Source organism: Neophocaena asiaeorientalis, unplaced genomic scaffold (assembly GCF_003031525.2).
Source record: "Neophocaena asiaeorientalis asiaeorientalis breed wild unplaced genomic scaffold, Neophocaena_asiaeorientalis_V1.1 scaffold308, whole genome shotgun sequence".
Classification (NCBI taxonomy): domain Eukaryota; kingdom Metazoa; phylum Chordata; class Mammalia; order Artiodactyla; family Phocoenidae; genus Neophocaena; species Neophocaena asiaeorientalis.
Window position 1 is genome coordinate 5276718 of NW_020172768.1, and position 13755 is coordinate 5290472.

Consider the following 13755-nt stretch of genomic DNA (forward strand, 5'->3'; position numbering starts at 1 on the left):
TTTTTTTTTTTTTTCCCAGTACGTGGGCCTCTCACTGTTGTGGCCTCTCCCGTTGCGGAGCACAGGCTCCGGACGCGCAGGCCCAGTGGCCATGGCTCACGGGCCCAGCCGCTCCGTGGCATGTGGGATCTTCCCGGACCAGGACACGAACCCATGTCCCCTGCATCGGCAGGCGGACTCTCAACTGCTACGCCACCAGGGAAGCCCAAAGGTGATATAACTTTAAGAATTATTCCCACACTCTCCAAATAATACACTTCTAAATCACTCATTTAATATTTTTAGTACTTTTTAATCATCAAATGACAATACAATAGGAAGTAAATGTTTAAATTAAACTGATGACCCTTAAGATTAGAATCATGGCTAAAAGTATAAGTAAGTATGACAAAAATTGGTCTTTTATTTTTCTTGACAGTTTCAGTTTCATTTCTGTTCTTTTCTCTTCATTTATTCAGTCAGTCATTCCCTTTACACATTCAGCCATTATTCAAAGATCCCTTTTATATTCCAGGCATCATGCAAGCATTGTGTAACATAGACGAAACAGTCAAGTTCCATCCTCAAGGCAGTGGCTTCTGGGCCAGGAGTACACGGTACAGTGTTACACATTAGAATGTGCATCATGATTTTTGGTTAGAAAAATACGATTACCTAAAGGATTAATTTCAGGGGTTATTTGGGCCTTGCTTGTTTCTAGTGTGCTCTGATTATCAACTCCCCATATATTTACAATAGTTTAAGAAAGCCTCTTGTTGAAAGGGCCAAATAACCTCAAACAGAAATACATTCGGGCAACAGAATTTCCTCACCTTGAGTTTTAAAATATTTTTTACATTTTGTACCTAATGTAGTTTTACCTAGTTTTCTACAAAGTTCTCACTTTTTAAAAAAGCTATCTCATTTTAAGGATATTTGGCTTCAAATATGTGCAGCACATAAAACAAGTCCTATGAAAAAATCAATGACACCTACAAACCCTTTGTTCCACTAGAATAGATTTTATCATAGTTAGGGAATATATAACCATTACAGTTATTAAACCTGTTATTTTTTCATAAAGAAATAATATATTGGCATCTGTCCTCTCTACCACACTTACTAAGAATGGAAACACAACTGAAACTTCTAAGCACAACTAAAACTTGCTGAATTGATATTTGAAAGCTAATAACAAACTGGAAAACACTCCCTCATAATGATCACATCCATCCATTCATCTAAGCACTGAATTCTTGAATAAGAATTTAATTTACAGAAAAAGGAATTGAAATTTCTAGTTATAAAAGTTGGGAGGCTGGTCTTGGTAATATACAGTCTCAAAACTATGACTTTTTTTTCAAAAGAGAAATAAACATTTTAGAATAAACTGTGAGAAGGAAAACTGGCTGAGGAAGCTATCTGGACAGATATGAAAATAATGTAAACTAGCATAGCTACTATACCCTCTGTGTGAATGTTTCCCTCTTCCTGAACAGATCACAAGCATCTCTGATGCCAAAGTGCATTCCTAGACCCCTCTTGATTCTCGGCTGCCCCAGAACTCAGGTGAGTACCTGAGAACGTTCAATACGTGCTGCTGAACTTACCTGGGATAGGTACTGCTTGCCTAATCTACTTTAATTGATTACAGGAAATCAACAGGGAGAGGTCAGAAACTAAAATTATGAGTTTATAAATTTTATTTTTACCTTCAAAACCAGAATTCAGAAGGTGCTCCCCCAGGTCACAACCAAATACCCTTTCTTTCAAGATCCCACGCTGCTTCAACTTCTGTTTTGTTGGACGAGACTTCATGAATGTCCGTAAGAAAGTAATGAGCTTGCCGTGCTTTTTAGATACTAAAAAATAATAATAAAGAGAAAATACCTTAGTTGGGGCAAGAGGTCACATTTTTACTTAGTGTGAAAAGAAATGCAGATCTCAATAGCTGACTACAAAATAATCTATTACAAGTATACTTTATATTCTGTAGGAAATTTTCAGCAGAAGTTGAAGAAACAGTTGCTTTACAAATAATATCAGGGTTTTTGCATGTTCTTCTCACCAGCCTGTGATCTTATTTGATGGGATTGTGAGCAAACTGAAGTATTATAATTTGTGACTTCTTTAAATCAAGCGTGGTAAACCAGCCATCTTCCCAATGCTACCCAAGCGTGCTACAGGATAACTGGGACCTGAGTTTTATATTGCTTTGGAGATCTTCATGGTAAGTAAGACTTAAAATGGTGTAAATTTAAAAACTGCATTTCTAGTTAATTTCTAAAATATTTTATTTAGTGGTTAGAAATTTTCATGACATTTACAATCTGGAAAGTAAAACTGAAAAAATAAACAACTCCCTCGGGGCTTCCCTGGTGGCGCAGTGGTTGGGAGTCCGCCTGCTGATGCAGGGGGCGTGGGTTCGTGCCCCGGTCCGGGAAGATCCCACATGCCGCGGAGCAGCTGGGCCCGTGAGCCATGGCCGCTGGGCCTGTGCGTCTGGAGCCTGTGCTCCACAACGGGAGAGGCTCACGTACCGCCAAAAACAAACAAACAAACAGAAAAAAACCTCCCTCTTTCTCATTGCATTATGATATAGATCACACTTGTCAAACTAATGGCTATGTAAGTACAAGACACACACACACATAAAAAAGCATTAGATTTTCTATTAACATTCATCTGTAGTCTACCAAATATGTCACCTTAAATCCTTTGTAGATCAAGGCAAGAGATAAGTAAATTACATATAGTAAGATATTTCCACTGACTTATATGTTAGAAAGATAACAGCGAAAGATCTGAAAGCAAACAAATCCTTAGAAAACTGACTTTTGCTGAGAAGTGCAGCCTGCAGGGAAAATTACTCTAGAAGTCAACATACAACAAATTACCATAAGATCAGAGATTAGCTGCAGGACAGAACACTAAGCCACATGGCCTCAATCCTCCTACTCAGTTTGTATATGATCACAGGAGTCTTACTGAAGCCTGCTATAGTTTCTTGAGGGAACCCAAATCATAAATCCCTTGAACTGATGAATCCCCCTGTAGGAATTCTGCGTACTGAGATTAACTTGTGGCCTAAATGGACCACCAGATGGGTTACTCTGACCAGATTAAACACTCTCTTTACATTTTGGGGAAACTCTATTTACAGACTTAAGCCTCTTTTCTATGAACTGTACAAAGGTGATCAACTGTAACTGGCCCATAACTGAGAGGTTTCGTGGGACATGAGCCTTTCAGTGCTAAAACCAGGAAAGTCCTGAACAAACTGGGACAAGGCAGTCATCCTAGACTGTACACAGATTAAAGAGGAAATTTATTTTTTCTAAACCAATTAGTTAAAGTTTACTTAGAATCGTCAGTATAATTGTGATGCTATCTCTAACATGATGTGACACTCTGGGTAAATTACAACCTCACTTGTATCTGAGATCCTTGCTACAAAGTTAAATGACATGGTCCCTCAACTGCTGAGACATTTATAGCACATTGGGGTAACTTCAGAAGTATGTCACACTTGTAATATTAGTATATTAAAAGTCACTGAACTTGTATGAGTTTTATTCTCCCCTAGTCGCTAGCAGACTGTGTGTTATGAATCTTTGTTGTTAAAGTGTGGCCATCAAACCATTTTTGTTCATTTTTGAACATTCTCTAACAAACTTTAAAATAATTTTGAGAAGATTAATGAATAAAAACAAATGAGTCTGCTTTATGGTAATTTAATATTATATTTATATATTTGGAAGAATTTTAATTTCTATAATATTCAATATTTCTACCTGGAAACAGGGTGTGTCATCAGTTTTCTAAAGCTATTATATCTCGCAGTAAAGTTTTCTAATTTTATGAAAAGACACATTCCACATATTTCTTGCTAGGGATACTGCTAAGTATTTTACCTTTTTTTTTTTTTTGCTGCTTTTGTAGAATAATAGTTTTCTTCAATTACAGTCTTAACTGGTAGTTACTAGTACACTGGAAAATTATTTCTTTATGTATGGCTCAAATCTGATCATTTTCTAAACTCCCAACAATTTTAGGAGAATTTTAGTTGATCCTTTCGGATTTCATGGATATATAACTGTGTTAAAGCAAATATGGTAATTCCATCCTGTTTCTGAAAAGAATAATTTCTGATTTCTTTTTCAGATTTTAATAATTGACCAAAACTTCCAAGGCACATGCTAAAAAGTAGGCATTTGTACTTTGATGCTGAATTTGATGAAAATATCTGTTGGATTTGGCAACTGCATATGATGTACATGAGAAAGCATTCTTTTAGTCAGATTTCCAGGAATGTTTCAAAGGGATGGGAACTGAATTTTAGCTATTATTCATTTAGCAACAAACATGTAAGTGCCTCCTGTACCTCAGGAACTGAGAGTACAGTGGGCAACAAGTGAGACAAGCTCTTGCTGTCAGAGCTTACTGAGGAGAGAAGGAATGAACAAATAATAATACCCATATAGCCGGCATTTATTTTATGCTTAGTTACATGCCAACAACTGCGTAAGTGTTTATATTTATTAACCATTCATTTCTCATAGGATCCTATAAGGAAAATACTATTACGACCCCCTTTTTAGAGGAAGAAACTCAGGCACAGAGTGCTAAGTAACATGTCTAAGGTCATGGAACCAGGATTAAAAGTCAGATGGTCTAGCTCAAAACCCAAGTTCTTAGCCACTGTATGATATAGCCTAAAATTAAGACAGCAAGGTAATTTCAGATTGCTTTTAACTGCTAGTAGGAAATAAACAGAGTGCAGTAATAGTGATGAGAAAAAGAAACTATTGGGTGGGCCAAAAAGTTCCTTTGGTTTTTAAGTAAAAATAAAAGACACATTTTTCACTTTCACCAAGAAATTTGTTGAAAAACCTATTCACCGTTTTGTTCCACTACCTTCTGCCATTTTTCAGGCAACTTCATAATTCCGTCTTCCCAGAATCTTTTATCTTTTTGAGCAAAGAACTGTTCCAGGTACCTTTTATAGTCTTCCAGGGAATTGAAATTTTTCCCATTAAGAGAATTTTGTAAAGACCGAAATAAATGGAAATCCAAAGGAGCAATGTCTAGTGAATGGAGCAGATGAATCAGAACTTCCCAGCCAAGCTGTAACGGTTTTTGCATGGTCATCAAAGAGACATGTGGTCTTGCATTACCCTGATGGGAGATTATGCATTTTCTGTTGACTAATTCCGGACGCTCTTTGTCGAGTGCTACTTTCAGTTGGTCTAATCGGGAGCAGTACTAATTAGACCTGTTGGAATGAATAGTTTCGTTTTCTGGAAGGAGCTCATAATAGAGGACTCCCTTCCAATCCTACCATATACATAACATCACCTTCTTTGGATGAAGACTGGCCTTTGGTGTGGTTGGTGGTGGTTCATTTCACTTGCCCCACGATCTCTTCTGTTCCACATTATGGTACAGTATCCACTTTTCATGGCCCATCACAATTTGTTTTAAAAATGGAACATTTTCATTATGTTTAAGTAGAGAATCACATGCAGAAATACGGTCAAGGTTTTTATTCGCTTAACTTATGTGGAACCCAAAACATCAAAGCAATTAACATAACGAAGCTAAGACAAATGATTTTCAGCACTTGATTTGAATATTTTGAGTATGTCAGCTACTTCCCGAGTGGTATAACATTGATTGTTCTCAATTAATGTCTCGATTTGATTTAATGTCTCGGTTTGATCGCTATCAGCTTCAACTGGTCTACCCGACTGCGGAGCATTGTCCAGAGAGAAATCTCCAGCATGAAACTTCGCAGACCACCATTGACACGTTCCGTCAGTCACAGCACCTTCTCCATAAACTGCACAAATCTTTTTTTGCGTTTCGGTTGCGTTTTTACCTTTCTTGAAATAATAAAGCATAATATGCCGAAAGTGTCACTTTTTTTCTTCCATCTTCAATATTAAAGTGGATACACAAAAATTCACCAATTTTGATAAGTTTTTTTTTAAATACACGCTGATATGACAGCTGTCACAATACAATCTAACAAAATTGTTTCGAACGAAGTTAAAGACAACTAAGCGCTACTAAAGCCATCTTATGGAAAAAACCGAACAAGCCTTTTGGCCAACCCAATACCTTGATAAGGTGGTCAGGGAAGGTCTGAGGAAGCCATATATGAGCTGGAAGATGTGAGTGTGGTGAACAAGTTAGACTGTGTGAAATGAGGCTGAAGAGGTAGGTAAAGGCCAGCACTAGAGGCCATAATACAGAGTCTGGATTTTATGCAATGAAAACACACTGAAGAGTTTAAACACTTTAGAAAGGTTACTTTAAAAATAACCCGATAAGTGTATTAGAAACCTAAATGTGCATTAACAGCAAACTGATTGAATATTAATGGATACATCTGCACAGAGGACTGCTGTTCGGGTTTTGTTTTTTTTTAAAGAGGATCTCTACCTATTGATATGAAGCAATCCCCAGAATATATTAAGTCAAAAAGGAAGGTAGAGAACAGTATATTTAGCATAAGAAAGGATATGGAATAACTACATCACACACACATAAATTCATAATACATAATAAACACATGTATGTGTGTACATAAGAGCTTAGTTTTACAAAGAGAAACACTGGAAGGATAAACCAGAAATTAATAATAATGGGTAAAAAAAATGGGTGGGGAAAGGGTGGGGATAAAAAATGAGACTGTTCTGAATATACCTTTTTATGTAGTTTGACTTCTGAATTATGTTAATGTTATTTCTACACGTTCAAATATAAATTTAGAAAGTTAAAAAAGCAAATCCTAAGACTGGAAATAACCTAAGAAATGTATCTAATAATATATCAAATTGGTAACACTGTCACCAGAGAGAAAATATTTTAAATGCCTTGTCAACAATAAACTAACTGCACATGATTACCGGGATATATTCTAGGGACAAAACAACTACCAAGTAATATTTAACTTCTTTCAACTGTGTGAGAGAAAGGAGATACAATAATAAAATAAAGGAATTTAAGAAAAAATATCCCTAATGTTAGCTATGAGTTGGAAATGTGAACATGAACTCAAAATTAAAATATATACACATTTTCCCTAAGCTCTAGCTACTGAAAAGGCTTAGAAACAATGACATTCCAGTTGTATGAACGCCTTTGGTCTCAGATCTGGATTTCTAAATATCATTCCCTAACAAAATAAACCAGGACTCCTTGGAGAAGTGCCTGTTTGCAAGTTGACAGCAAGCAAGCACAAGGTGAGACTGCGATATTTTTTTGAGACAGAAAGCAGGGGAAGCACCCACACCCATCAGGAGCCATGTCAAAAGAACTGAGTTGAATGGACTCCCACTGGCCAGCTTTGGGACGTCATAAAGATATGAGTATCATGAAGAACGACCATGACTTCGTAAAATACTCCCCAGAAGGAAAGAAGGAAGGGAGTGACGATTTTCAGCATAAATGGAGCGAGAGCATTAAAAAAACCTGCCATGATAGTTTGCCATATTGAACTGGGCTCCCTGCAAGTAGAGAGCAATAGGCTTATTTCTTTCACATCAGTTGGCAGTATCGTATCTCGAATTACTGATTGAAATTAATTATATATTAACCAGGAAATACGTTCACAATTCAGCGACACCTGTAAGGAAATAGATTTGTATTCATGCTCCTCCGACCAAACTCTCATACACAATAAAATTACATTAGTCAGAGGGCAACCTGGGTAGAACTGGACTTTCCAGGACACCTGGTAGCTTTGACTGTCTTTGGTGTCCTAAGTTTGGCTCAAGAAGAAGGAAAGCTGGCTATCTTTTCCTGTAGGGTAAAGACCATTCATATTTATTTTTCCTAAATAATGACATAAGACTCAAGTAGGAGCTTGCAGTATGACACAAAGTTAAGACCAGCGGAGAGTGTCATTAGCAACTCTGTGCCCCCATCTGGCACTTGTGGGTTCTGGGAAATTGTGCTGATATACGCGTAACCTGGCTTCTACTCGGCGTGGCCATGCTGCTTCTGTCACCATTCTAAAAACACTACTAAATAAATTGGGAACTTTAAACCTAAACTTGTAATGGGAATGAGGGGTGGGTGTGGTCTCTTCCTGCCAACCTATATCCCAATGTGAGATACCAAAATAATATATTCATGTTATTCATAATGGTGACCAGACATACAATCTTAAATAATTTCTAAGTCTTCAAAGAAAGACTGAACTATGTTCTACACAGTTTTACTGTTCCTGTTATTGTTATTACAACTGGCATTCCAATTTAGAGACAGTAATGGTGAAAAACTCTGGCATCCATAAGTAATCAATCGATTACCTATTGAGATAGACAAATTTCACTGCACTGGAAATTTAAACTAATAAAAATACTCAATTTAGTTACAAACTTGAAGATCTAACAACACTTCCAAATATAAATGTCTCTTCATATTAATTTTTTCTTCACTTTATATTTTCTTCCCATTTCTTAGACAGTAAAATGGCTTTTGGACACTACACTGCCCCCACCCATTTTCTTATAACAAACTAGTAAACTTCTTAGTAAAACCACCTTTCGAGGAACAGAGTACGGAATACTGTCAATGAAATCAGGAGACTTCTCCTGAGGAAGGGAGAGTGGGGGACTGGCTTTAGACAGGTAAGTGCCTATAAACCCACTTCAGCAAAGGAACCTTGGAATACAGTGCAAAGTGTGTTAGGGTTAAGGTCCACCAAATATGGTGGATCAGAGAAATGAAAATGATAACAGACATTTCCACAGATAAAAAAATACAACACAAAACAGTACTTAGACAAAAGCAAATCATACCACTGTGTATTCAAATTCCCTACTCTAGGGTTCAAATGCAACATGTGCCACAAGGCTACTTTCTTCCGTATCATTTAGACAAGATTTCATGCTTGCAATTGCTTCAAACTTGACACAAACGCAACCAGACCAGTTCTTCCAGTAGTTAAAAGCTTTAGCAGTATGACACACAACTTGGTATCTCCAAGGTAAATCTTTATGATACCAACAACCAGTTTATAGGGGCACAGTGAACCTTGACATCGAGAGGCAGGGCACCAGGAGTTTCTAACTACACAAGTATTTCTCCAGCAAATCCTAAGAATTCTCCTTTTCTCATAATACTTCAATTAAATCAGAGTTCTCTAAATTGGGTCTTAGAAATCTTCTAGACTGACGTGAGAGAAGTCTGGGCTTGAAGTAATTTCTCAGTAAATTAAATTAAAGGAAGATGATTTGTGTCAGATAAGAGCCTTGGCATTAGTTTTATTTGATTATATGCATCAAGTTCTAAGATCTGTAATGAATTCATATGGCCAAGCAGACAGAGTGAGAGGGTAGAGGTGGGATGCATAATACCTGAGGAGATTATCTTGGTTAACCTAAGGTATAATAAAGTATGAGTGTAAGGTTTACATGTCCAATGGATTTTCACAATTGTTCACAATGCCCTGCCTTTTGCTCAAATTTTTACAAACATAGATTAGATGACCATTTGATGGAAATTTAAGAGACCGGAATAGAAATACAGGCAACTGGACTCTGGGATATTTAAGGGTCTTTATAACCTCTCAAATTCTGTCTCTGTTGCATACTTTGAAATATTTTATGTTAAATAAATATGAAAAGATTCAAATTTTAATACAAAATTCCATAAACTTGCTTTCATTTAACGCACAACAACATATATATTCATACCAATAGATATGGAGAAAGGACTTTTCTCTAAGCAATGTCAAATTGATTTTTCCCTTACTTTGTTATTATATCCACAGACCAGTTTTCTAAAAAAAATTCTGCTCTTCAAGATCAGCCAAGATGGTGTAGAAAGACTCTGAGCTTGCCTCCTCTCACGGGCTCCCCAGAATTACAACTATTTGCAGAACGATCATCGATGAAAAAGACCAGGACCTACCAGAAAAGATCTTCTACAACTAAAGATATAAAAAAAGAACCACAACGAGACAGGTAGGAGGGGTGGAGTTGCAATACAGTCAAACCTTCAGGGTGGATGAACCACAGCAGGAGACTAGTAATAACTACGGAGCTTCTACCAAAGAAGTGAGGGGTCCAAGCCCAATGCTGGGCTCCCCAGCTCAGGAGTCCTGCACCAGGAAAACAAGCCCCCAGAGCATTTGGCTTTGAAGGTCACCAGAGCTTACTTTTGGGAGTCCCGGAGGGTTGGGGGAAATAGAGACTCCACTCTTAAAGGGCACACAGAATCTCACACACTGCGGGACCCAGGGCAGAAGCAGTGATTTGAAAGGAGGCTGGGTCAGACCAGCCTGTTGATCTTGGAGAGTCTCTCCAAGGCAGCGAGCAACTGCAGCTCCCCTGGGGACACAGACACAGGTGGTAGCCATTTTTGAGGAGTCCAGTCTACCACGTGGACACTGGTCCTGGCAAGCACCATTCTGGAATCCTCCCTCTAGCTTATTGGCCTCAGGACCCAGCCCAGCCCCCAACCCATCAGCCTACAGGCGCCAGTGCCGGGGCGCATCAGGCCAAGAACTAACTGGGTGTAGAAACAGCCTCACTCACCAACAGACAGGCTGCTTAAGACTCCCAAAGCCCACAGCCGCCCCTAGACAAGGCCAGGCCCACCAGAGGACCCAGGACCCGGTCTCACACAACACTGCACAGACAATAAACCTGGGACCCCCAGGGACCTCCAGAAAGAGACCCTGGGACCCAGCTCCAACCACCAGAAAGCAGGCAGCAGGCCCAGCATCCTCTGGGCCTTGGCCCCATCCTCCAGGCGGCTAACACAAGCTCTGGGACATCCCAGCCTCCACAGCCAAGGGTGCCAGGAAGCAGCGCTACTCACCAGCCATCTGATACCAGCCCTAGGACCCCTGGGCTCTGCAGCCAGAACCCAGGACCCAGCCCTGCCCTACAGGAGGCCAGCACTAGTCCCAAGACCTGGCTTCACTCACCAGTGGGCAGGCAACAGCCCCGGGCTCTCCTGAACCCTGACTCTGCCCCCAGTGAGCCAGCACTAGCCCCAGGCCCCCACAGGGTTCCACAGTCAGCCGCTTGTGACCCAAGCCCAGCACAAAGCTCTGGTGATGAGAGGGGAGTTCGCTGCTGGGACACCAAGGACACCTCCTACAAAAGGCCACTTCTCCAAGGCAGGGAAATGCAACCAACCTACCAGATACATACAAACAAAAACAACAAATATTTTCTCCCATTCTGTGGGTTGTCTTTTGATTTTGCTTATGGTTTCCTTTGCTGTGCAAAAGCTTTTCAGTTTAATCAGGTCCCATTTGTTTTTGTTTTTATTTCTGTTACTTTAGGTGATGGATCCAAAAAGATATTGCTGCGATTTATGTCATCATTTCCATGCATGTTTTTATACTTTAGCTGTACATGTATACAGCCATAAGCAATATATATTATTCTGCATGTTTTTAAAATTTGTAGAAATGGAATCATACTATACCAAACCTTCCTCAAAGTTATCTGTTTTGAGAATATTATAATTGTGGCTCAGTATATCCCTTTTAATTGCATTACAGTATTCCCCTGTCAGTATATACTACAGCTGTACTCCCATTCTGTTGACTGTCATTCAGAGAGTTCTGAAGTTTTTGTTATTACAATCAGTACTGCATTGAGCAATCTGGTGTCTCCTGGCACAGCTGAGGGAATTTCTCTGGCACTCATGCTGAAGACTAGGACAACTGGGCTGTAGAGTATGTACTTTTCAATCATATTTCAACTCTGCTAGAATATTCTCTAAAATGATTTACCAACATAACATTCCCATAGGGTGTACTTCAGGATTCCACTCTTCATTTCTTTGTCCTATTCAGTTCTGTCAGACTTTTTCATTTCTATCAATCTGATCAGTATGAAATTTTACTCCACTTTAAAGTGCACTTCTGTGCTTGCTAATGAGATTAGGCATTGTTTCATGTTCATTGGTCATTCAGTCTTCCTCTTCAGTGAAATAACTGTTCACACCCTTGGCCCATTTTACTATTTGGTTGTCTTTTTCTTACTGATGGGCAAGAATCTTTATATAATCGGGAAACGAGTCCCCTGTCAGTTACTTATGTTACAAACGTGTTCTCCCAGTCTTTGGCTTATCTTGTCTAAATTTCTAATCACGTCTTTGTGTGTGGTTTCCATGCTTTAAGATATCTTTCCCTACCCAAGGTCATAAACATACTGTCTTATTTCTTTTAAACCTTTTATTTCCTACACCTTTTTCACTTTAAGGTTTTTAATTGACTTTGAACCCTTTTGTATGTTTAGGATGAGGCAGAGATGTAATCACATTACTTTTTTCTTTATGCACAACCAATTATTTCATCACCTTTTACTGGATAATTCTTTCTCCACTGATTTGTAAGGTTAATTCTTATATGAAAAATGTGTATAGTACGTGAGGGGTCTGTTTCTGTGTTCTCTCAATCCTACCAGTCTCTCTTCATCAATTCCTCACTTTCTTAATTTCTAGCATTTTATAGGTCTTAGTACCTGGAAAAATGAGTCCCTCCACTTATTCTTCAAAACTGCCTTTACATTTTTTGTTTTGTTTTGTTTTGCAGTACACGGGCCTCTCACCGTTGTGGCCTCTCCCATTGCGGAGCACAGGCTCCGGACGCTCAGGCTCAGCGGCCGTGGCTCACAGGCCCAGCTGCTCCGCGGCATGTGGGATCTTCCCGGACCGGGGCATGAACCCGTGTCCCCTGCATCGGCAGGTGGACTCTCACCCACTGCGCCACCAGGGAGGCCCTGCCTTTACATTTTTAGCCCTTTACTCTTTCATATAAATTTTAGCATCTGCTTCTCTAATTATAGGAGGAAAAAAAACTTTAGGGAATTTGACTGAAGCTGCATTGAATTACAGATTATTTTAGCGGAAAACTGACTTCTTTTCAATATTGAGCCTTCCTGAGCATGAACACAGTATATCTCTCCACGTATTTAAGATTCTTTTATGTCCTTCAGTAAGTTTCTCTAGTCCTTCTCCATAAAGGTCTTACTTACTTTTGTTATAGCTATTCTTAGGAACTTTATGATTTTCATTGCTATTGTAAATGGTACTATTTTCTAAATGAGAGTTTCTAATAATTTATTACTGGTATATAGAAACACAATTGGCATGGTGTGACAGACTACTGAGGTTCCAATCATGCCTCTGTGACTTCTAGCTGTATCACTGTGGACAAGGTACCTAATTCTCAGACCTCATTTTCCTCATCTATGATAAAGTTAAAAACAGGAATTACCTAATAGGATTGCTGTGAGAATTAAATATAAAGCACTTTTTTTCTGCTGGATAGAAAAAAAAACCTTAATAAATATTAGGTACTCTGTTGTCACTGTATTATTTATCTTTCATTCAGCAACCTTGCTCAACTCTGTTTTTACTTCTAATAATTTGACAGTAAATTCTTCTGGATTTGAAGACAGTCATCTACAAATAGTACATATTTATCCCTTCCATGTCTTTTTGTCTAGTTTCACTGAACCTTGAATAAATGATGATCTTGTTCTTGACTTCAAGTAGATTGTTTCTTATGTCTCACCATTAAGAATAAAATTTTCTTGGGTTTTTGGGTAGAAACCTTAAATAGATTTAAAAAACTCCCTATTCTTAATTGCCAAGATACATAAAATGAACAAGTACTGACCTTTATCAAATGATTTCTCTGTATCTATTAAGATAATCATTTAGTTTGTTTTGTTTAGTTTTTAAGTTTTGAACGTGACAAACTAGATGCACTTTTTTTTTTTTTTTTTTTTTTTT

At 38.5% G+C, this 13755-nt stretch overlaps 1 protein-coding gene across 4 annotated transcripts in view; it reads right to left on the bottom strand.

Moving 5' to 3' along the window:
* ARHGAP32 (Rho GTPase activating protein 32) overlaps positions 1 to 13755 on the bottom strand; it is a 147799-nt gene that overhangs the window by 33995 nt on the left and 100049 nt on the right. For all 4 annotated transcript variants that reach the window (XM_024740784.1, XM_024740786.1, XM_024740785.1 and 1 more), the window contains one exon: positions 1692 to 1841. In XM_024740784.1, coding sequence (XP_024596552.1) covers positions 1692 to 1841 — 150 coding nt within the window. The remainder of the gene's footprint in view (positions 1 to 1691; positions 1842 to 13755) is intronic.